The sequence below is a fragment of the Gymnoscopelus microlampas genome (genome assembly GCF_963454915.1).
Source record: "Gymnoscopelus microlampas genome assembly, chromosome: 11".
Classification (NCBI taxonomy): domain Eukaryota; kingdom Metazoa; phylum Chordata; class Actinopteri; order Myctophiformes; family Myctophidae; genus Gymnoscopelus; species Gymnoscopelus microlampas.
The window spans coordinates 22,199,271-22,224,498 of NC_139948.1; the positions used below are offsets into that span (position 1 = coordinate 22,199,271).

General features: G+C 41.8%; 3 protein-coding genes across 3 annotated transcripts; 2 read left to right on the top strand and 1 right to left on the bottom strand.

Moving 5' to 3' along the window:
* Positions 1-215: 215 nt before the first annotated feature.
* On the top strand, positions 216-6,880 carry LOC311054659 (cytosolic phospholipase A2 gamma-like; the record flags this gene model as incomplete). The annotated part of the gene is made up of 9 exons (XM_084070663.1): positions 216-336; positions 3,529-3,594; positions 3,908-3,973; positions 4,244-4,396; positions 4,580-4,723; positions 5,094-5,177; positions 5,338-5,492; positions 5,894-6,065; positions 6,705-6,880. Exons 1-9 carry the CDS (start codon positions 315-317, stop codon positions 6,878-6,880), a joined length of 1,038 nt encoding a protein of 345 aa, XP_083926789.1. The 5' UTR covers positions 216-314.
* A 5,416-nt stretch (positions 6,881-12,296) lies between these two features.
* LOC311055061 (diacylglycerol O-acyltransferase 2-like) lies at positions 12,297-15,921 on the top strand (the record flags this gene model as incomplete). The annotated part of the gene is made up of 7 exons (XM_084071139.1): positions 12,297-12,378; positions 12,642-12,749; positions 13,025-13,095; positions 13,794-13,998; positions 15,058-15,232; positions 15,500-15,684; positions 15,767-15,921. The coding sequence occupies 7 exons, from the start codon at positions 12,297-12,299 to the stop codon at positions 15,919-15,921; spliced, it is 981 nt and encodes a 326-aa protein (XP_083927265.1).
* Positions 15,922-18,024: 2,103 nt separating this feature from the next.
* Positions 18,025-22,194, bottom strand: LOC311054660 (serrate RNA effector molecule homolog; the record flags this gene model as incomplete). The annotated part of the gene is made up of 7 exons (XM_084070664.1): positions 18,025-18,100; positions 18,212-18,314; positions 18,399-18,497; positions 18,601-18,757; positions 19,771-19,909; positions 21,224-21,285; positions 22,141-22,194. 7 exons carry the CDS (start codon positions 22,192-22,194, stop codon positions 18,025-18,027), a joined length of 690 nt encoding a protein of 229 aa, XP_083926790.1.
* Positions 22,195-25,228: the final 3,034 nt, after the last annotated feature.

Here is a 25,228-nt window from a genome sequence, read left to right on the forward strand (position 1 = left end):
ATTATTATTATTATTATATAAACACACACACACACACACACACACACACACACACACACACACACACACACACACACACACACACACACACACATGTACAGTACAGTATATGCACATATAAATTCAAACTTAACTCTCTCTCTCTCTCTCTCTCTCTCTCTCTCTCTCTCTCTCTCTCTCTCTCTCTCTCTCTCTCTCTCTCTCTCACAGGTAGATGGTTTGAGTTCACTCCCCATGAGTCTGGGTTCACAGATTTAGGTCTGTTTATCAACACAGCTCATCTGGGCTCTAGCCTTCAGGAGCACAAACCAGAGATGGATATGGTCAGGATACAAGGTACGTGTTCAAAGCAACGTAATCTCTCAAGAACAGATTCTGCTCTGCGTTGGAATCTGTCGTGAAGGTTCGTCATAACGTGTACACAATGACGAACCTTCACGACAGATTCCAACGCAGAGCAGAATCTGTTCTTGAGAGATTACGTTGAGATTACGTCATAACGTGTACACAATAGGGGGGCACGGTGGTGGCGCAGTTGGTAGCGCAGTCGCCTCACAGCTAGAAGGTCCTGTGTTCAATTCCCGCCGGGGACGCTGTGGGCACTGGGGGCGTGTCTCTTCCTCCGCGTCATCAGCGCCCATACCCTAGGTGGGGTTGGCGAAAGGGCCCACTTTGTGTGGAGTTTGCATGTTCTCCCCGTGTCTCTCAGGGTAGTTGATACCCTCACAAAAACATGTAGTAATGCTGGTCACTAAAACTCCTCCCCCATGACAGCCGGGGCGCCTGATGGAGGGGAAGGGAACTGGTTGGAATAACATGTTCCTTCCACGCGCTACGTCCAACCAGGGAAACTCCCCCCTGTCACGTGACAAGAAGGTCAGTTGGCTCTCATGCATTGAAGGAGCCATGAGCTCGGCCCTGGCCTCCCTAGGCTGGTGAGGGGAGTGTAGTGCCCAGGATCACTTAGCAAATTGGCACCGGGTGAAAAATAAGGGTTACAAAATCGTGGGATGAAAATTTAAATAACGTGTACACAATGGGTACTACACTTGTGGCTGCTCTTCTCTCTAAGGTATAGGGTTTCCCAAGCGTTTCCATGCCAAGGACCCCCAAATAGCCATAACCTCTGGCTGCGTCCCCCCCTGTTGTGGAATGGCTTTAAAAAAAAGAAGATTTCCTAAAACACACTCGCTGATTCTTAAAATTGGACACTTTGCTGAAACACACAGCCCAGCAAAAAGCAACACCAAAAACACGCAAAAAAACCCTACACACTCATTGCCACCAATCACTGACCTGCACACATCAACCAGAGAGCCTTTGTCTGTTTGAGCCCAGTGGCATCTCGCTGACACACTGTCTTTCTCTAATCAGCCTGGCCATACCACAGCAGACCACAATGCAAAGCACTGACCCTGACACACGCGCGCACACACACACACACACACACGCACACGCGCACGCACGCACGCACGCACGCACGCACGCACGCACGCACGCACGCACGCACGCACGCACGCACGCACGCACGCACGCACACACACACACACACACACACACACACACACACACACACACACACACACACACACACACAAACATTACATTACAGTCATTTTTTAGCAGACACTTTTATCCAAAGCGACTTACAATAATTGCATTCAGCATAGGTAGGGAACGAAACTACTAATCACCAGAAGTATTAAGTGCATTCTCTTCTAAAACAAGCAACTAAGAGTATGCTATACCGCTAAGATAAAAGTGCAATATATCAGCTACCTACTTTCAACAGATGACAAATAGGAAAATCAAATGAGCGAGAGCTAAAACAAATAAGCGTATCGAATAAACAAGATCCAATAAAACAATAAAACAAGAGCTCGTACAACTAGTTAGCAACAAGTAGGCAAGGCGAAGAGGAAGTGTAGTGTTTCCTGAAGAGGTGGGTTTTCAGCCTGCGGCGAAAGATGGGCAGTGACTCTGCTGTCATGACATCAGTGGGGAGTTCATTCCACCACTGTGGGGCCAGAACAGAAAAAAAAACGTGACCGTGTAGATCGGCCAGAAGGACCACTGAGCGACGAGGCAACCAGTCGTCCCGAGGTGGCAGACCACACACACACACACACACACACACACACACACACACACACACACACACACACACACACACACACACACACACACACACACACACACACACACACACACACACACACACACACACACAATGTACCTCTTATCTCCACTTGTATTTTTTTCGTTGCACAGCCCTGTGGAGGAGCTCTGTCAGTAGGCCTATACTGTGGTATCACTGTTTACGAGTGTGTAGAGAGGAACCAGGGCTCGTGGTGACAGCTCCAGCCTATAGTGTTTGAACTGACTGTCCCAACAGAGAGGATGCTGCAGTCACGTGTCCTGATGCACAATGCGACACGCTGAACCTCCCTACCTGCTCACCTCATTGTAAGCGGCTCTGGATGAAGCTTCACAGCCCGCCTGATAAATACCTACTGTAGAAGTAGAGGTTATATAGGAGTGGCTAATGTGAAACAGATGGCCCCATTGGCCCAACTCATCAGCCAGTCCACCACCAGAGATGTCAAATATCAACAGAATGTACACATATAAATCTAACAAAAGAAACAAAATGACAGCCTCTGTCCCAACAGCTTCAATCAGATAAGGAACACCCCCAAGTAAAAAACAAGACATGACACAGTCATATTATACCAGGTTGCTTATTTCTCTCACTAAAAATGGCAACGTTTTTAGATCCCACATGGTTGCTTATTTCTCTCACTAAACATGGCAACGTTTTTAGAGCCCATATTCTGAGAGGACATTGAGCAACAGCGCCACTTACCATAGAGTTACATACAGTGGCCATACACAGTATTGTGGGTCGTCTTCTGAGAGGACATTGAGCCCTCATTAGCCCAGCCTATGAGGAAAAAGTGAAGCAAAAGTCAAGACTAGCGAGTGTAGATGTAGACCAGGTTTTGCAACCTGGTAAAAAAAAACTTGGAGTCGAAAGAAGAGGAAAATAATTCAGGAAGGATCACAATAGATGGGACCCCCTTATGTGTGTGGACAGGCGTTTCATAGGTGACAAGTGGGCAATTTCCAAAAGAACAAAACCAATTATGTACAATGTGCACCTGCCTACAATAACCTACCTTCTGCTGGGTCTCTGTTAAAAGACCTCTGCTCCGCTCTGGAGCTCCTTGTCCTGGATTCACAACAGTGTTGTTCTGAATGCGAAGCTGTCGGCACAAAGAATTACAATCACATTAGTCCAAGCTGATCTGGGACCAGCGCTTACACAATACACCTCACCTTTGTGACTAGTTAGAAGCCAAACTGAGTTACAAATGGATAAATGAACACTGAGGATATTACTGTACATGTATATCATTTGTCCTGTACTGTGTCTCTTTCCCTTGTTTGTGTTGCGTGCGTGCGTGCGTGCGTGCGTGCGTGCGTGCGTGCGTGCGTGCGTGCGTGTGTTTGTGTGGTCTTGAGCAGGTATTGTGAGCAGTGCTTTGGCTGATGAACAAAGCATCATCAGTGAGATGCCAGATGAACTTAAAGGTAAGACGGCTTTTACGAGTGTTGGTCCATAACGAAGTAATGTCCAGTTTTGCATACCGTCCTCTCTTCACTTCTGTTCTCTCCTAAAAAAAAAGAAATGAGGAACACCCAAACAAGGTTTAAACATATTTATAAACAGCTTGGTTTCTGTGCATCTCAGTAGTAGGTACACTATAATTAAACGTGTACGCGTGTGTGCGTATGTGTATGTGTATGTGCGTGCGTGTGTGGGTGTGTGCGCTTGCATGTGTGCGTGTGTGTGTGTGTGTGTGTGTGTGTGTGTGTGTGTGTGTGCGCGCGTGTGTGTGTGTAGATGCAGTGGGCTGGACATTGACTGATGATGACAACTTGATGGACCTGGCACTTCTCTGGGTGGAGGGTAATACTTCTACAACTACTATAGCTGCTATTACTACTGCTACGATTACTACTACTGCTACTTCTACTACTACTACTGCTGCTACTAAATCTGCTGCTACTACTAGTAGTACTACAATACTAACACTAAGAACAAAATAGATGATGGTGCATGGTTATACGGATGTGTGTGTGCGTGCGTGCACGTGTGCGCGTGTGTACGTTTGTGCTTTTAGTATTTGGGCATCTCTATGCTGCTTGTTCACGAGTATTTGTATTTTTCAAATGTCAGCACCAAAGCAGACAGACACCGTGTGGAGTGCCACAAATATGTACATGCGTCTGCAACACACTCTGGCAAAACTGACCCTCATGGTGAGAGAAAAGACGAAGGATGATCCCACTGTTCAATCCAAACTGGACGGCATGGAGGAAGCATTCAAAGGTACTGACGATACAGCAGCTCACAACATGTGCTTGCTATTTTTGAAAAAAAGAAAAAGGAGAAAAAAAAGAAAGAAAGAACAATTTAAGACAAATTTGTCTATAATGACTATATATAGTGCTATTACTATTATATAAATATTTTTTTTTTATAATGACTTGATGGTGAATTAATGTCTTCCAGCGCACATGAATCTAAACCCTGTGATGTTTGGGAAGACGAGCCCAAAACAGAGGAAGAAACTATTTGATAGTTGGAGCGCAGCAATAATCAAACCCATTGAAGACTGGAGCCAGAGCCTGGAGAAAGGACCATTCAGAGACTTTGGTCAGTGTCAGTGTCTATCACAGTGTACAGCTAATGCTACAGTGATGCTAATCATGACATTGCAACATGTCATTAACCCATGACATGACCGCGCTATGAGCTTGTAGATCTGCTATTTTTGTAAAATAGTGAAAATTTGTGCAAATCTGAATATATATATTTTTAAAGCGAACATTTGTAACTCAAATCTTTGCCTCTGGGGGTCCCTGGAACAACATATTTTGAGATGGGGGTCCGCGGCCAAATACATAACATTTTGGGGGTCCTTGACATGAAAAAGATCGAGAACCACGGACATAGAAACTTTAGACATTAAACGAGTATAGTAAAATAAAGTAAAATGTTTTTTATTTTGTTTGCTTTTTTTCAGTCAATTGGTCAGTCCAAAAACTTTTCCCAGTGATTGGCAGATGGGAGTGGGGAACAACTGAAAACTTCCTGTACAAATACCCAGGTGAGTTTGATAATACTGCCACCTTAAGGTTTTGGGCTATTGTATTAACATGATGTAATCGTACTTTTTCCAGTGGTTCATTTTCATAACTTTAGTTCACTTGAATCAGAATGAACTTAATCTGAATAATGTCACATTGTGATTTGTGTTGTTGGGACAGACTTTTCGGTGCCATCCTGTCTCTGGTCTAACAAGCACATGCAGCTGATGGATGCGTCGTCAATGCTTTCCATGCCTTACCCTCCTTTCCTGGGGGACAAGAGACACGTTGACCTCATCATTGCAATGGACTACTGCTCTGGTGACCCCTTCAGGGTGAGGAGTGTTTGTATGAGAGAAAGAGTGAGATCAGTTTGGGTTCACAACAAAGAGGTGGATGAAACTGCTTTTGGTTTGGGATGTGGCCCTAAGCCATGACACATACAGTGGCCAACAGTGTTGAGTTCGTCGACTACCTTTTTTCACTGACGAAAACTAAATAAAAATAAAATAAAAACTAAGCTATGATGACTAAAACTAGACTAAATATATTGACAATTTCGTCAACAAATAAAAACTACACTAAAATGTTAGCGAGGGACTAGTGGAGAAGAGATCCAGTAGAACTAAAAGACAAGTCATTTTATGTTTGGTTGCGCTCCGAAAATAGCAGATCTACAAGCTCACAACGCGTCGCACTGTCAGAGTACTTTAACATTGTTCCACTGTCCCTCCAGAGCCTGACTGAGGCCAGAGACTACGCAGCCAAGGCGAATAAACCTTTCCCAGAGATAAACGGCAGGATCCTGGAGGAGAAAGACTGGCCCAATGACTGTTATGTTTTACAGGGAGAACGAGACCAACCCACCATCATCTACATGCCTCTCTTCAACAGAAAGAATTGTAAAGGTGTGATGCTTTCACATTCATATCGAAGGCCAGTGGCGTGCACAGACATTTTGAGGGGCAGGTGCTCAAGTAAATTATACTTTTTTTTGTTTACTTGGTCTGCTCTTTTTTCGCTCTACACCTATACCTCTTTGCCAAAAATAGCCGATATACAAGCCCTGCGAGGCGTTGTGAGCTTGTAGATCTGCTATTTTTGGCTAAAGTTCTCCTCAGAAAAGGGATGCTAGGTTTCGAGTGGTTATGGTAAAAAGAAAAATCATATCACATAAAGATTTGGCGGACCCCCTGTAGTAACTCTGAGGACCCCCAAGGGGTCCCGGACCCCCTGTTGAAGACCCCTGCTGTGCCCTTTTTTCAAAAGGGCACTTCTGGTCAAGAGGGCAAAGGGCAGGTGCTCTAGCACCACCTAGAGTCTATCTGTGCACGTCCCTGTCGAAGGCAACCATTCATCATGTTTGGCAGTGTTGTATAGCAGTTAGACATGTCCATATTTGTGTTCATGGACACTGACCAGACATTAAGGCTGAGAGGGAAGTGAACTGCAACACTCCATCTAACTAGACATGCCCAAAATAGGGACTCCAGGTTGAAAGAAATAACGAAACAAAGATGTGTTTTGTCTTGGTTAATCCCATCTAGATGCAGAGCAGATGAAACAGAGGATAGATGAGTACTCCACCATCCATTTACCTTACACTCAAGAGCAGGTGGAGTTCCTGATGGAGACAGCTGCAACAAACATGAAGAACAGCAAAAACACCATACTGACAGAGCTCCACAGGACTGAGCAACGAAAAAGATACAACTGGAGATAAGAGGTACACTGCTACGGGCAGCGTGTGTGTGTGTGTGTGTGTGTGTGTGTGTGTGTGTGTGTGTGTGTGTGTGTGTGTGTGTGTGTGTGTGTGTGTGTGTGTGTGTGTGTGTGTGTGTGCGCATGTGCGTGTGTGTCAGGGTCACAGTGTGTGTATGTGCGTGTGCGTGTGTGTGTGTTTGTACACGTCTGAGTGTCAACCTTTTGCTTTTGAAGCATGTATAGGTCACTGTGAAAATAACAGATTTTCAAGCGAAAATTTGTTTTTTGTAATATATGTGCAAATATTTGTATATTTGTGCTTTAGGTGAGTGATATTATAGATGAATGAATGGATGAAAATATAAAACTTAATAGACAAAAACTTTTCTTCTCTTCTTCTACATTTCAGGAAGTCTACAGCAGCCAACTGAGTTGGACAGCCACACACTCAAAATGTTACAAATATGATGTAACATAGATAAATATCAACGCACATACATGTAAGAATAAACATTAATAAAATGTTGTTTTATTGTGTGTAAGTCTGATCTGTCCTGAGACCATGTATAACAATTTAAGTCACTGATCATTAATCAAGGTGTGGGTTATCCACTGGTCCATAACCATGGGTGGCTGAGATAATGAGAAAGAAAAGTACTTAAAACTGCTAAATGGTCATAGTTCCTATATATCTCTAGGGAATCCTGTGATACTGTATTATGAAAGATGATTCGTGAATGGAAAGATGAAAACGGTTTAGCCAGCTACAGTACCAAAACAATCCTCACAGACTGAATAGAATGCAGTAAACAAGCATAGCCACTAGAGGTCCCTCAATGTCCACAGTATTTACACTTAGGCCTACTGTACCTGACAGGTTGCAGGATATTTCATTATTTCTTATGAGGACCACGGGATAACAGACGACAGGGTTGGAGATGGCTGATTTTAGCAGTCACACCTGGCCCGAATCAAACTAATTGGACCCATGCAGGGCTAGGCGTAGTGCTTTCCCCACTGTCTAAAGTCTCGTGTCTTCTCTTATTTCCTTGCTGCAAATTATTGTATGGTTACAACTAGGCATGGGAGGCAGTGTGTTGGTAGGCCTACTTGACGAAAAATTAATAAAAAATCTTTGATCTAGAAACCAATGGCTGTAGTCTGTACAACCATTTAGCCTCTCACACAGACGTAATAGACCTAAGTTCTGTCAAAATATGTCCCTACAGTTTTCTAAATTTTATTAGGAGGCATATTGCTTTTCGCATATTGCATATTGCTGCTATCAGCTATATTTTACATTTGTGTCGTGTGTGTAAAGTAAAGTAAAGACAAGACATCCTATATATATACTAAATAACAGCATCTGTGAACAAGCAAACAACATACTGTATGTACCTAGAGACTAGCATTTATCTAATACCACCAAATGCTGAAAAGATATAGTCACAAGCGGCAACATTTGGGGCTTAAGCCAGTTAGGGGAAACGGAACGGATGAAAACATCTGAACACCCTGAAAGTAATCTTGATCTACCTCTTTATCAGGGGAAAGGATTACAGGAAACAAATTATGGGCTCAAACCAATAGTATTTTACCGTTTAAGTTTTATATATAGCTATAGTTCGCCTATATGTGCTTGCATGGTGTGGATGGTCCTTTAGACCTGTGATTTGTGAAGTGGAGTTTTGATTGTAATTTGAGGAATTATGCATGAGTCTGTGTGTCAGTCTGAGTCTGTGTGTGTGAGTCTGTGTGTGTGTGTGTGTGTGTGTGCGCGTTCATGCGTTTGTGGGAGTGTGCGGACACCAATAGATGAGGTCATATACCATTAATTTTAATGACTGTATAGATCAATCTGTTCGATGACAACCCATTGCTAATTCAAAGGTTATTATTGATCAGTGGTGCAGTATCGTTTTCCTATTTATCAGTCAGTGGCTGCTAACTTATTGATTATGGAGAATGTGTTGATTACATTCCCACAACTCATTAACTTCAAGAGGGCTATTTCCATAATGTAATTTAATACAGATTCCAAATTACTTTGTAGTGGATGGTAATCCTGATCTGAAACAGCGCAAAGACTTTTCATCTGCATTCACCCAGTGTACTGCACATTGTATATTCACGTAGTTTTACATCAATGACCCCATCTAGCCACAACCTATAGGGTCTATTTTGGGGGCGAACATTCGGTGAAAATAGCAGATCTACAAACGCATCACAATGCGACATATTGTGAGCTTGAAAATGTAGCTTGTAGACTGTGAGCTTGTAGACTGTGAGCTTGTAGACTGTGAGCTTCTAGACTGTGAGCTTCTAGACTGTGAGCTTGTAGACTGTGAGCTTGTAGACTGTGAGCTTGTAGACTGTGAGCTTGTAGACTGTGAGCTTGCAGACTGTGAGCTTGTAGACTGTGAGCTTGCAGACTGTGAGCTTGTAGACTGTGAGCTTGTAGACTGTGAGCTTGCAGACTGTGAGCTTGTAGAATGGCTATTGGAAGAATGGCACTAAGAAAGGAGCTGACAAAATTGGAACTGGAACACTATAAAAATGATGATGAATGAGTACTCTCTCCTGATTTGTCACCTACCTGAAAATGTGTTTTCTGTTTATTAAAGAGCTGGATATATGGGGAGACATTGTTACTGAACAAACACTCTATAGCAATGATTACGATGATACGATCAGAAAATAGTGATTTAACTTTTTAACAAAAAACTTTTTGTTTTAAATCCAAAATATAATTTACCATACCTTTAATAATAAATAGCTGAAACAGAGAAAAGCAGTGATTTTACAGTCAAAGTAACGTTTTTGTAAAATGTCAACTGCAATGAGCTTATAGTGAAATACCAGGTACCAGTGTTTTGTAAAAAAAGATGTTATTATCCAATAGGACCTGCTATTGATTATGTCGTTATTAACTTGATTGGATCAGAGGTAATTATCAGGGTTTTAACCACAGCTGGGTCTCTTAATGATGACATCACCTCTAACAGTGGTAGCAGTGATGTAATGTGGTTGGTTGATACAATGCACCGCAAAACACACACACACACACGCACACACGCACGCACGCACGCACGCACGCACACACACACACACACACACACACCACACACACACACACACACACACACACACACACACACACACACACACACACACTTCTCCAGCCTTCTATCTGAGGTCATTGAAGGGTCCAAGATCTATAGGAGTTTAGAGAGAAGGGGGGAAAAGGTTTGACAAAAAGGAAGTGGAAAATCTCCTGAGATGCTGATGATCTCATAATGGGAGTCCAGGCAGGATGATGACATGACATGGCTTGGTGCGTGCGTGTGTGTGTCTCTATACATCCTGCGCCCCATGGGTGTTTGTGTTTCCTGAGTGAGGAAAACATAAGTTCAGGAGTTCAAAATCCTGGCTACGTGCTGACTATATCTCTGTAATTCCCTGGGACTCGTGGGTTATTTTTAGCCGCATGCGCTAGCGAGCGGCTCTGTAAACAGCACTAGTCTTAGTCCGACACCCGAGTGAAAAGTGTCGACACCTGAGTGTCATTGGCTGTCCTGGCTGTCCATCACACTTCCCCCCTTTTAAGCCCCCCTTTTAAGCCAATGGGGAGACGAAAATGTAATGGACACGTTAGTCAACGAATTAGACGAGACGAAAATGTTAGGGCGGGACGAATGGAGAAGAGATCCAATCAGAATTACTCTTTTTGAGGGACTAGTTGGGAAGGGAACCAATCAGAACGATCCTCATTGTTAGTTAGGTCTATCCACCTGGAAGCAGACCATATTAGGGGCCAGCATGGACGAACATAAATCACAACAAGCCAGCGAACGCACGGAGTTACACGATACAGGCGGAGGGTTAGCCTAAATGCTAGCGTGCTTCATTAGACCTAGTTTGGCTATTAAGTTACTATTTGGCCATGTTCACACTGACTTCAATCTTAGCTATTGTTGGGAAGACCCGTGTGGTGTCACAAAATGTTGCCACCACTTATATAAAAAACATTAGAGCCTTAATCTGCGACGCTAATGTTGCCAGGTTTGGCGAGAGAAACAAGCAATCCAAAAAACAAGTAATCAGGTCTATGAAAAGATTGGGGCCAAAAAAGCCTGCCCCATGCGGCTTTATTATGACTTAGGTCATTCTTGTTATATTTATGTATAGGTTTTGAGTAAAAAAAAAAAATCATATCAACCCATGTCCAGCTCTACTCTAGCAATTAGTACACCTGATGGTGTTTGATGCCTTGCCAGCCTTTCAGTCATTTTAATTTGTTATCAGTTGCCCCACAGATCAAAGAGCACACAGAATGTAGCTGTCATTTTTGTTCACTGGCAGACCGGTATCCACAAAGAGCAACTGGACACTACAGTAAGGTAACTGTTGGACAATAAGGTAAGATACTAAGTTACTTTAAGACTTCTTTCACGTAAATATTACAGTCCTTTTTGCACTACTCACTGCCAGGGCTCACACTGACATGTTTTTAGCCAATAATTTGTGATCTTTAACATCTGCATACGTTTTGCACTCACATTTAACCAATAAAATAGGTTTAGCTAATAAGCATTAAGCAAGTAAGAAGTGTAGATAGTATATAGACATGTCAGACATTTACACAGATCTTGTTTTGTTCATTTTGTGGCTGCGCGACACAAATGTTGTCTTCCTCTTGAGGAGAAGTTGAACTGATATGCTCTTTGGTTATAAACCAAAGTACAGTATCAGTTATGCAATATAACTGCTTGAGTATCATACCCTTCTATTATCTCAGGTATAGCAGCATTTATAACTTCTGCAGGCACATGATTAGGCTGCTATATAAACTCTGTAATGATGACAGCTCATGAGGTTATTGATGTATGGACATCAGTGGTGGAAAAATTATTCAAATTCTTTACCTAAGTAAAAGTACCAATACTGCAACATAGAAATACTCTGTTACAAGAAAAAGTCCAGAATTCAAAATGCACTTGAGTAAAAGTACAAAAGTATTGGCATCAAAATGTACTTGAAGTACCAAAAGTAAAAGTACTAAAATATTTGAAAATAGCAGATCTACAAGCTCGCAACGCGTCGCGATGCGACGCGTTGTGAGCTTGTAGATCTGCTATTTTCAAATAGCCTATGTATAACATAGGGCTGAAGTGGTTAATGTACGTTTTATAATGTAACAATTTATATCTGAAAAGTAAATAGTAACTAAAGTTTTCAAATAATTGTAGCGGACTAAAAGTACAATATTTGCCTCTGAGATGTAATGGAGTAGAAGTAGAAGTATTGGAAATTGGAAATACGCAAGTAAAGTACAAATACTTCAAAATTGTACTTAAGTACAGTACCTAAGTAAATGTACTTAGTTACTTTCCACCACTGATGGACATTGATGTTCTGGCGCACAGGGCACTGGAATGGCGCAAGCAAAAACTCAATGGAAGGAGTTTCTAGAGACCATCAGTGTTTTGCAAGCGGTACTGTCTTTCCTCTTCCTAGGTGAGATTCCAAAATAAATACTATTTTGTTTATAACAAATAAACACACATAAAATGATTATAATGCATGCAGCTATTTTAACTAGGCCTATTAAGATGACTTGTAGGATTCACTTGTTCCTAATTGTTTTACACTAGTAATTACGGTAACTTGCTGTTGAGTCATTTTACATCAACACTGATGCATCTCTTCTTATTTGTCATTTTATTTTTGGCATCCTTTATATGTCATTGACAACACATAATCACTATCCTCCCCTTTAGGACTGGGTTGCATTATCTTGAGTGTCTATCTTATGTTTACCTCTCTGTGGCCACTTGCAACTCTATCCTTCATATGGCTGGTGAAGGACTGGAAAACCCCTGAAAGAGGTAAATACATTCCTATTTCTCAAGTAACTACTATGATTATTAAAGGGATAGTTCGCCCCCAAAATGACTTTTTTTTCCCTATTGATTAGTCACCCCATGGAGACTTGAATTTGTGGAATATATAATGAAATTATTGGCTTAGGAATGCGCCAAAAACAAAAAAATATCCATGAATTCAAGACTCCATGGGGTGACTAATCGATAGAAAAAGTCATTTTGGGGGTGAACTATGCCTTTAAGAACTGTATGGACACGTTCATTTCTGTCTCCACTAGGGGGCAGAAGGATATTATTTGTGAGGAGCTGGACAGTGTGGAGGCATTTCAGAGACTATTTTCCAGTCAAAGTAAGGTGTACTGTTTTTAATAGGGCCGTTGTGTTCTTATAAACCTATTTCAAATACTCTTTAGTATCATAGTATCATAGGAAAATGTGTTTACAACTCAAGGCTGAAAATGAGTACATCTTAAAATATTTTTTAGAATTTCTTCAAGTCAAAGTACTGTAATTCATTGGTTCTCAAAGTGGGGTCCGGGGACCCCCAGGGGTACTTGAGGGGCTTCCAGACCAGGGGGTCCCCAGCTAGATGATGGACAGGAACCAAATGGACCCTTATGCATGGGTCTGTAACTCTGAGAGTGTACAAATGGAACCAAATGGACCCTAACGGGTCCATTTGGTTCCATTTGTACACTCTCAGTTAAATTAACATTGGTTTTACAATGTGAATTGGGGTCCCAGAGGTATAAATGCCATTAAATGGGGGTCTGTAGCCTAATGCATGTCAAACTGGGGGTCCTTGAAATTAAAATGGTTGAGAATCACTGCTAGAGAGCCGTAAAAACCTTCTCTTATTGGGGTGCCTGGCTTATCTTTTCAAATGGGGGTCCGTGGGGTAATAAGTGTCAATTAGGGGGTCCTTGACATGAAAAAGTTTGAGAACCACTGCTGTAATTAACAGGCAGCACAAAACTCTGGTTAATTGTTTTACTATTCAACGCAAATATTAATAAAATATCATGTTGCCTCAAATGTCCTGTCCAGTTGGTGAAGACAGCTGAGCTGAATCCAAATAAGAACTACATCTTAGGATGTCACCCACATGGCATCATGAGTGTGGGAGCCATTGTCTGTTTCGCCACAGAGTATGGGGGCTTCGTTGAGACCTTTCCTGGTATACGCTCCTGCCTGGCAGCATTGGCCGGTCTCTTCCGGATACCGCTCATCAGGGAATATCTCATGTTAGCAGGTACACTGTAAAAAAAATAATACATTAATGAATTAATATAATACTCAACTCTGAGGCTGTACAAATGGAAACAAAGGGACACTTTAACAACACTGGCATTTAAAGTCAGATTTTAAGTCAAATTGCAATTGGCCACATCTTCCTTAAACATTTGAATAATTGAGACATTTAAAATAAAAGAACAGTATTATAACATCCACAAGTACCTTGTACCTTGTGTAGCCCCCGCAATCCACCAGAGGTTGGTATTGTAATTTGTTTGTGGATTTGACTTTTATAATTCCAGCATTGGAATGCGTGTTTACAGCAGTGGCGTCAGTTCAGCAAAAGCTAAGGTATGGCAGCATGCACGCGACCTGCGCGCGCGTGCATGAGGTCACCCCGCGCGCGCGCGAAGACATTTTTGTGCGGTTCTGGGCGGGTTGGGTTCGTTTTTTTCCAGTTTTTGGTTACTTTATTTCGGTTTTAGGGTTAGGATTCGGGTTAGGTTAGGGTTATGTTATTTAATTCTTATTTTTGCCTGATTTTCCCGATTTATTATCAAAAAAGTACTTCTTTTTTTTTTCTTCCCTGGAGCCAGGGTATGGCAGCTGCAATAGCCTGCCATACCCAATTGACGCCCCTGGTTTACAGCCTGATAAGAGTAAGATAGGGGCAGAAGGTGCTTGAGCAAATCAAATGTCCTCTTGGAGCAGTGACAAAGAATCTGAGATACTAGTGGTGCAAAAAAAAACAAGCGTAATAAACAGCCTGTAAAGGATTTCAGGTTCTATACTGATCACAAATCACACAGTGCTATTGCTGTAGACATGATAGCAAAAACTCATATCGGATACAGATGAGGCCCTTTTTGGGGTGTGTCATCTGCCAGATACAGTATAGTCACCACACTAACTAAGATGGGATGGGCTTCAGCTGATTATACGGTCAATTGATCAGTGACCCAGATGGACATCTGACAAGGATGAAGGACACACTTGATAGTTGCATAATCTCTCACAATTGTTCTTTATTATCTTCTTTTAATATTGTTTGTTCTTTTTCGTTTTATCTGATTAGGCCTTTATCCAGTGAGTAAGCCTAGTCTTACACATCTCCTGACAAAAAGTGGCAAAGGAAATGCAGTGGTGATTATCATAGGAGGGGCCGCAGAGTCTCTGTCGTCCTCCCCTGGTATCAACACAGTGGTCATGAAGCAGAGAAAAGGATTTGTCAGAGTGGCACTCGAGTTCGGGTGAGAATGCTTTATTAACCCTGGTGCCCCTATTTGGGGCAAATTTATTTTTCAAAGATTTTCCAAATGTTATTTCTTCTCCAAAAATAGATCTAGAAGCTCAAAGCAGATGGACTATTTTCGCTCTTTGCCATACGATGAAGTGCCTATCTAGGGTGACTAGAGACACCAAATAGGCCCATCTAAGAACACTTGAATAAACTTAAATGAAATGACCAAGCCTGCCTGGTGTTATTTGACACAATCACAGTGATGGATTCTCCTCAGGGCTGACTTGGTTCCAGTTTACTCATTTGGGGAGAATGAAATCTTCCGCCAGTTGATTTTCACAGAGGGCAGTGTGGGTCGGCGGTTACAGGACCTGTTTAAAAAGACTGTGGGCTTTGCCCCCTGTCTTTTTTTTGGCGAGCGTTTGGGATGGCTTCCATACAGGAATCCGGTCACAACTGTTGGTGAGTAATTTGTTATTGCACGGCAAAGCTCAACTTTACATGCTGTACACAATTACTTCTTCTAATACTCTCCTCCTTTTAGTGGGAAGCCCCATCTCAGTGCCAAAGCGTGAATTGGCTTCAGCAGAAGAGGTGGACTACTACCATGGTCTTTATATGGAGGCCCTGACCAAGTTATTCAATGAGCACAAGGTCAGCTGTGGACTCTCGGATAGTCATGAACTTCATATTATTTAGACATTGAACTATGCAAATGATATGATTTGCAATGCTATCTTCAGTCGGACTACTTGAATGAAAATGATAAGTTAGGATCTGCTTTAGAGAAGATCTTGCTATTTAGAAATATGGCCTTTTCGGCTACAATAATTAAGTGCACAACGCATCCCAAGTCAATGCGTTGAGAGCTTGCAGATGGGCTATTTTTGCTTTTTTTTAAGTTAATTTTTGATAACGTACCTTCGCCTTCAAAGGTGGTTCTCGTCAAAATGTAAACATACATAAAAACCATCACGGAACTCGGGTTATGGAAGGTTCTGGGTTACCCTTCAAAGTGGAAAAGAGCCACTATAATTCATCAAGTTTCTTGGCTCATACTTTTTGGCAGCACCTGACAATTAGTCTCCCCGACAATTAAAATACATATAAATGTGCTGTCCGTCATTAGATTATGTCATGGTGTCAAAACTGTACTTTTTTTTTTTGCAATGTTGAGTATGGATGGTGGTATGCCATTTACTGTACAGTATGTCTAATAATTTAAATGTGCTGTGAAAATCTAACTGGCAAATGTATATTTAAGAACATATCTTGACATCTGTAGTAGTTGGGAGAAGGAATAAAATTCTATGGGCCCCAAAACACGTGCCATTTCGCTGTTAAGCTTTCTTGTAGTCTTGCATTTTTTTGAATTTCCAAAAAGAGTTGCAATGCAATTTTGTTGTCTTTGAGTGTATTTCTGACCAAACTCTTTAATCCAACCATTCAAGTAAAACTTTGATAGATAGGTAATCTTTATTAAAACTACCTTAGCAGTTTTAATCAGGAACAGTCTGACTACCATAGTAGTTTTAATCAGGGACAGGGTGATAAAGATTTAATTTGCTGTAGTTATTCAACATTCTATCCACTAGAGCATTGGTTCTCAAAGTGGGGTCCGGGGACCCCCAGGGGTACTTGAGGGGGTTCCAGGGGGTCCTCAGTTAAAAGATGGATAGGAACCAAATGGACCCTTATGGGTCTGTAACTCTGAGGGTGTACAAATGTAACCAAATGGACCCTAACGGGTCCATTTGGTTCCATTTGTACACTCTCAGAGTGAAATTAACATTGATTGTACTATATGAATTGGGGTCCCAGAGATAGAAATGCCATTAAATGGCGGTTCGTAGCCCTAATGCATGTCAAACAGGGGGTCCTTGAAATTAAAATGGTTGAAAATCACTGCTAGAGCTGTAAAAAATCTTCTCTTATGGGGGTCCCTGGCTTATCTTTTCAAATGGGGGTCCGCGGGCTAATAAATGTTAATTTGGGGGTCCTTGACATGAAAAAGTTTGAGAACCACTGCACTAGAGGGCAACCGATCTCCATAATTAATAGGTAAACAGTTTTCTTCTCTTAATGCATAGAGAGGAAAATGTATCTAGAAGAAAACAGGATTAAACTCAGTCAATTAAAAGGAAAGCATTGCAGTAGAAGAGCAACAGCTATACAATACCAGCTGTACCAGACCTAGTGTCAACCATGCAGTACATTTTAAGGCCAATTCCACACAGCCTCATGTCCGCGCACTGTAGCCAGCACAGAAAATGGTTCGACTTCTTAATTCATTTGAAAGCAAAGTCCATGCTTCTGTCCCTCGAGACAAAGATGCCATTGACGCAGAATAACCTGCAATCTCTCGTCTCAAACATCTGTTGCCTCTTAAACTGTCAGGGACAATACTTTTACTTTGCAATCATTGCTTTAACTGTTTAAAACCGCTTTATTCGAGACACTGACAAGATAACTTAAGATAACATTCAAATAGTTTCAAAATTTGCGTAACCACACCACCTTTGTGATAAAGCACGTGCAATAAATCACATGCACGATTTTTGCCCCTCCCTCCCTCCAAAATAGAATCTAACAAGAAATATTATATTTTTATTGGGATAGAAAAATTAAACCTGAATTGTCATTGTGACACATTTTACATTTTTATTTTCAGGGGTTACACATTGCAATAGAACATTGATCTAATTTTATAATCATTGCAAAACATATCATTTAATTACTTTTGAAACAAACACAATAGGGCATCAGACTGGAGGTCAGTTAAAGATGAATGAAATTCTTCTTTTAAAAGAAGTCAACGTCACCTGGCGCATCCAGGTCACGATATTCAATGATGTTACGTAGATCGCCCCGTGCCATTCTGTGATGGTAAGAAAAGAAACCGATGTGAATCCCCAGTTACGGCTGAAAACTTTATTAGAAGGGTAGAAAGATAATAATACTCCTAAGATGATCCATACACTGTTATCACCTGTTGTTGCGTGGCTTCCCCAGATAGCCACCTTGTCCTCCTCGGAAGTTGTCATAGTTACCTCGTCCCCCTCCGTACTGGTTGGGCGGGTAAGGAGGTCCACCTTGTGGAAGAGAAGAAATATAAATACTTTCTTCTTATTCTGGTATGAAAGAAAATCACCCTCATACATCCAGCACTGCCATACCTCCGTATCCCATCCCAGGTGGACGAGGCTGTCCGAAACCCATCATTCCCTGGGGTGCTTGAGGGGGAAACGGCATGTTAGGCGTAACTCCTAGCAATCCTGGAGAAGACACAAAAAAACTATTCATTATTAAAGCACCAAACAAATGTAAACCTTTTTTTCCATTAGAAAATATTTAAAATAAATAAAAACTGTTCCCTACCTTGTCCTGGGATTGGCATAATAGGCATCTTCATTTCTGGGAGTGACGGCCTTTTGGCATCCATAAGGAAGTTGTTGAAGAAGGTCACCTCTTTCTTCACTTCTTCTATTTTGTCCCCATGTTTGTTCAATATGTGTTTGCGCACAAACTCTGGACCCTGGCAATTTATTTCAAAACGTGTACATTAACACACAGGAAAGAAAACGACACGAATGCCACAGAGGGCCATTCGTTTTGCCGCCTTTTATAAACAAAACAAACAAAAAAAGAAATCCAATCAATATCCCTTTGTGTTAAAGCAACCTGCACAACTTTTTTCAGAGACGAAATGTGACCATTTGATGATTCGCTGAAGCAACATTGATAACACCCTAGATCAGTGGTTCTCAAACTTTTTCATGTCAAGGACCCCCAAATGGACACTTATTAGCCCGCGGACCCCCATTTGAAAAGATACATTTTAAGGACCCCCAGTTTGACATGCATTAGGGCTACGGACCCCCATTTAATGGCATTTCTATCTCTGGGATATGTATAACTAGATTTGAAAAATTGGAACACATTCTTTTTTTTTTTTGCATTTCCTGAAAAGTAATGGTTTTGACAGCAACAGCATGCATTTGTCCAGTGGTGGAAAGTAACTAAGTACAGTACTTAAGTAAATGTACTTTACTTAATTGAGTACAATTTTGAGGTATTTGTACTTTACTTGAGTATTTCCAATTTCCAGTACTTTTACTTCTACTCCACTACATCTCAGAGGCAAAGATTGTACTTTTACTCCACTACAATTATTTGAAAACTTTAGTTACAAGTTACTTTGCAGATATAAATGATTACATTATAAAACATACATTAACACCTTTAGCCCTATTTAATACATAGGCTATTTGAAAATAGCCGATCTACAAGCTCACAACGCGTCGCATCGCGACGCGTTGTGAGCTTGTAAATCTGCTATTTTCAAACATTTAGTACTTTTACTTTTGGTACTTTAAGTACATTTTGATAGCAATACTTTTGTACTTTTACACAAGTACATTTTTAATGACGGGCTTTTACTTGTAACGGAGTACTTCTACATTGCAGTATTGATACTTTTACTTAAGTAAAACACTTGAGTACTTTTTCCACCACTGCATTTGTCTCATATTAGAAGAGCATTCAGACCGTTACAAGTTTGTCATCCCTCTCCACGGTGGTCTCTGTAGGGTCTCCATCCTTGGCGCCCTCCTCTCTGGGTCTGCCCCACTGCCACTGCCCATGAGTTCCTCCTCCTCTGCACTCACTTCCTAGCCTGACACTCAGCCTGAATTTTCATTTCGTTTCACTCCATTATTCAGTCTGAAAGCCCTCTCAATGCAGCCGATTGCTGAGATGGGGGCGTGGCCAAAGTTTTTTTTTTCAAAGACTTTTTGGCGATTGGTTCATACTGGATTATCCCGATCCCGATTCGTCGATCAGATTTTCAACCGAGGCTGAGACCTCCTATGAGAGCGTCACCAGACCAGAATCGCCTGAACATATTTTTTTAATGGACGTGGCTAGCGATTCACGGGCTGGAGCCAGGCTACTCACTTCCTCTATCAGATAATCAGTGATATTCTTCAGGATGGGGTTCTGAGCTGGCAACTGTTGAACAATAATCCATAAGGAAAGCAATTGGAAAAACAAAGTTGAGAACTAAGAACTAGGTGTTGTACTTAAAGCAGTGGTTCTCAAACTTTTTCATGTCAAGGACCCCCAAATTGACACTTATTAGTCCGCGGACCCCCATTTCAAAAGATATGCCAGGGACCCCCATAAGAGAAGATTTTTTTTACGGCTCTAGTAGTGATTCTCAACCATTTTAATTTCAAGGACCCCCAGTTTGACATGCATTAGGGCTACGGACCCCCATTTAATGGCATTTATATGCCTGGGACCCCATTTTATATTGTAAAATCAATGTTATATTTAACTCTTGAGAGTGTACAAATGGAAATGGACCCGTTAGGTTCCATTTGTACGCTCTCAGAGTTACAGACCCATTTGGTTCCTGTCCATCATTTAGCTGGGTACCCCCTGGAACTCCCTCAAGTACCCCTGGGGGTCCCCGGACCCCACTTTGAGAACCAATGGACTAGGTAATCAACTGGCACTACAGAAACACAATTTGACCCTGTCAAACCTGTATGCATATGTAACCTCAAAAGTTAGTGTCTCGTTCACTGCAAGGGAGACTTACACGAATATTCTGAAGGTTCCAGCAGACCTCCTTGATGTTGACACTACGATCGAACGTCACCTAGCAACGTCTGAAAAAACCTGCAAGGCACAAGCTTTTGTTTAGAATTTGTGAGAATGTAATTCTCATTCTTACTCTTCCACAAATTACCTTCTAATTGGTCCTTCAGTATAACAATTATTTTGACCATAAAATACTGAAAACAACAACTGGGTTTTAGGTGAAAGCCAAGGGAGGCATGCGATAATCCGACAGACCTTTTCTCCGACTATGTGGCATCCGCGTGCGGTTAGGGTTAGGGTGCGGGTTTGGTTCGGGTTTAGTATTGAAACGTCGGAGCGCTGCGCTGTCGGAGGAATGCGCTGTCGGACTAACGTACTGCACCCGAAAGCCAACCTGCGTTCCGGGTGCGGGTCGGACAAGCACACGCGCAAGAAGCCAGGGTATCGCCGGCACAACTGAGAACGAAGAACAAAAAAGGGCAACGTCACAAAGCCATCATTTCGTTGACTTTTCTTCAAGCTTTAACACTATCCAGCCCCACATCTTAGCCATGAGATTGCTGGAACATTTCCCATTTAGTCACAACTTAATGGGTTGGATATTGGACTTTATTACCAACAGAATGCAAAGGGTTAAAGCAAATGGCATTTTATGTGATCTGCTTATTAGCCGCATGCTGAAAGCTGGCGGCTCTACAGACAGACTAAGACCTAGTCCGACACCCAAGCGACACCTGAGTGACACCTAAGTGTCATTGGCTGTCCTGGCTGTCCTTCACTCCTTTAAGCCAATGGCGACACGAATGGGGAGGCGGCCCGCCCCCCCGCAGTAACCCTGCTCCGCTGCCTCCCCTCATTCACAGACAGTGCAACTTTTACTGCAGGCAGGAGGGTTAGCCTAAATGCTAGCGTGCTTCATTAGACCTAGTTTGGCTAAGTTATTATTTGGCCATATTCACACTGACTTCAATCTTAGCTATTGTTGAGAAGACCCGTGTGATGTCACAAAATGTTGCCACCACTTATATAAAAAACATTAGAGCGTTTAGCGTCGCAGATTCTGTGACGCTCTGAATGTTGCCAGGTTTGGCGAGAGAAACAAGCAATCCAAAAAACAAGTATTCAGGTCTATGAAAAGATTGGGGCAAAAAAAAGCCTGCCGCATGCGGCTTTACTATGACTTTGGTAATTTCTTGTTTAGAGCACTTTAGTATGGGTTTGATTATTACTTACAGACGGAATCAAAGCAAGCATCAAAAGGTTTGTGTGTTATTTCCACTAATGAACTTAACTTCCATTAAATATCTTTACAATTTTGATAGTTGTGTCCTGTGTCCTAATCTCTTCCTCCACTTCAGCCTTCATTGGGATTTGTGTCACTCACTCTGTCATAGTATGTTGATTTCACCCCAAAATGATCTAATTATGTAATTACCCACATCCTATTGGTAGTATTAACCATTTAACCCAATGTATTTCCTTAACCGGTGTCCCTCAGGGGTCTATACTAGGCCCGGCCTGGTAGGCCTCCTTTTTGTCTCCGCCAGGCCGAAAGGCATGGCGAGAGAATATGTTTTACCCCCTGTCCGTCCGTCCGTGTGTCCGTCCGTCCGTCATTCGATCTGTCTGTGTACAGCTAATCTCCGGCACCGTTGGCTTGCTCGCAGCGAAACTGTGCACACACACTCCCTGGATACCAGAGCTGAACCTCTGCCCCAAATTGTTCACAGGGGCCTGTTATAGCGCCACCAGGAGGCCGATTGGTGCAAAACACATTTCTTGACAGTTCTCCTACAGAATTTGTCCAAACAGCACGCACATCGGTACACAGTATCTCTATAGTCATTAAACGAAACGGGTGTTTCAGATTTTTCATATTCCATCCTGATTGGCTAAAAATGGCTTCCAAAGTTTACAGGACTGCTCCGTTTTGAACAGAATGCCTCAAATCATGAACACAGCATGCAATTTCCGTGAAATTTTGCACGCACATTACCACTACGTCAAGGAAGAAATGCTACTTGAACATTTTAAAATCAGCCTCATGGTGGCGCTATAACAGGCCAATTTGTGTTTTTGCCTATAACTGTACCGATCTGTGTAAAACTTTGTATGCACACTCTCTAGAGGTGCATACAAAGAGGCTACCTGACCTGGCGGAGACCTGTGCTCCGAGGAGCACTTTTTCTAGTTTTGTTTAGCTACTTCTTTAACGCACGTATGCACGCACAGACTCCTGCTGAGAGGAAATCATTAACTAGCAACTTGCTCTTGGGACCATGTGTGTGTGTGTGTGTGTGTGTGTGTGTGTGTGTGTGTGTGTGTGTGTGTGTGTGTGTGTGTGTGTGTGTGTGTATGTGTGTGTGTGTGTGTGTGTGTGTGTGTGTGTGTGTGTGTGTGTGTGTGTGTGTGTGTGTGTGTGTGTGTGTGTGTGTGTGTGTGTGTGCTTGCCCCATATTTGTATGCCCTTACAAATGTAAATGTGTCAATGTGTCTACAGTACATGTTGAACAGTACACCAATGTAATTGTGCATGTGTGACTGTGTGATTTAATGCTCAGGTGTGAGTTTATGTTCTCTAAACAGGTTAAGATTTTTTTTTTCTAACCGAATTGGTTCCTAGATTGATTGTGAGAGTGCATGTGTGCGTGTGCGTGTGTAGTAGGTCGATGAACTGGACACACACGCTGGAATAGAACTAATGACACAGACTATTAGGCACCGGTAAATGACTGAGGTCATCAAGAAAACGATGAAATCATTTCGTCGCGTGTAAGTATACTTGCGTGCATGTGCGTGTGTGTGCGTGTGTGTGTGTGTTGGTTCACTAAAGAATGAAGCACGCTACATACATTTTTCAATGAATAGTCTCTAGTTTCCTGCACAGATGTAAATACATGCGTGCGTGTGCGTGTACGTATGCATGCGCGTGTGCATAGAAAGATAGATAGATAGACAGATAGACACAGACACATAGACACATAGACACATAGACAGACAGACAGAGACAATACAAAATATGAACAGAATCTATTCAGTAGGTATCTATTTGTAGTCCTGTTACGGTTTACATTTATTTTTAGGCTTAGAAAGCCTTATAGCCTGGGGATAGAAACTGTCCCTGATACCGCTGGAATGAGTCCCGGTGCTTCAATACCGTTTGGTACCATAAGGTATCAGATTGTGACCTTTGTTAAATAATGAGGAAGATAAACAAAAACATATTACGTATCGTTTTCTGATGTCTTGCATTTCAATGTGAAAAAGGCATCAAAACAACAAACAAAGGACACGCACATCCCATATCTGCTGGGCTGGGTGCTGGATCAAAACTTCAAAACATTTCAAATAGAGTATGTTTCTGACAAATCTGCCATACTGAATACTAGCCATAAAGTTACTCTGTGCTCTATGGATGACTCAATAAAATGATATAGTGTGCGCATTGAAAAACAAGATATCACAAAACAATGTGTGATACAGTGTGTCTTCTTTTATTTTCCTGAACTGATTGGCCGCAATCATTAAAGGAGTAGCTCACCCAAGAAATGACTTTTTTTCTCATGCCATGATGTGACTAATAATGACCAATGTGACTCCTGCTCACGCTATGACTTTTTTCTCTTCTTTTTTTGCTCCTTATCATTCTCTTTTTATCTGTTTTATCTGGCTGGCTATTTTTCCTATTTGCTGTGTATTTATTATCTGTTTTAGTTTTTTTTGCTGTAATTGCCTGTGACTGACTTTCCCTTGTGGGATCAATAAAGGGGTATTCTACTCTATCCTATCCTATCCTATTATAAAAGCAACCTATACGCAGTTATTTGATATCTTATGCTATTTGATGTATTTTATTTGCACGAGTCTGAGGTACTCTGTCTTTATTACACACTTTATGACTCTGCGTGTGTGTGTGTGTGTGTGTGTGTGTGTGTGTGTGTGTGTGTGTGTGTGTGTGTGTGTGTGTGTGTGTGTGTGTGTGTGTGTGTGTGTGTGTGTGTGTGTGTGTGTGTGTGTGTGTGTGTACGCACTCTCAGTAAACATGATGCCAGTGCCATTTGTGTGCCTAATGGAGTAGAACTCTTTTCTCATCTCACTTCCATTTCTCTCCTCCACTGATTTCAGTCATTTGCCATCTCTGTCTGTCTGTCTGTCTGTCTGCAGCTAATCTTGTAAACTGATTGATCATTAGTCCATTGATTTAGTAATCTTTACTAGTTCTTTTTTTGTGTCTTTTTCTTCTTTTGAGCAGTTTTTGTATTTTTATTTCTTTATTTGCACCACTGCTCCCCTTGGAAACTTGTATTATTGTCTGGAGAGTATGTTTTCACTTTGTCCGTCCGTGTGTGTGTCCGTCCGTCTGTGAACACCTAACATTGGTCAAGCTTCACGTGATCAC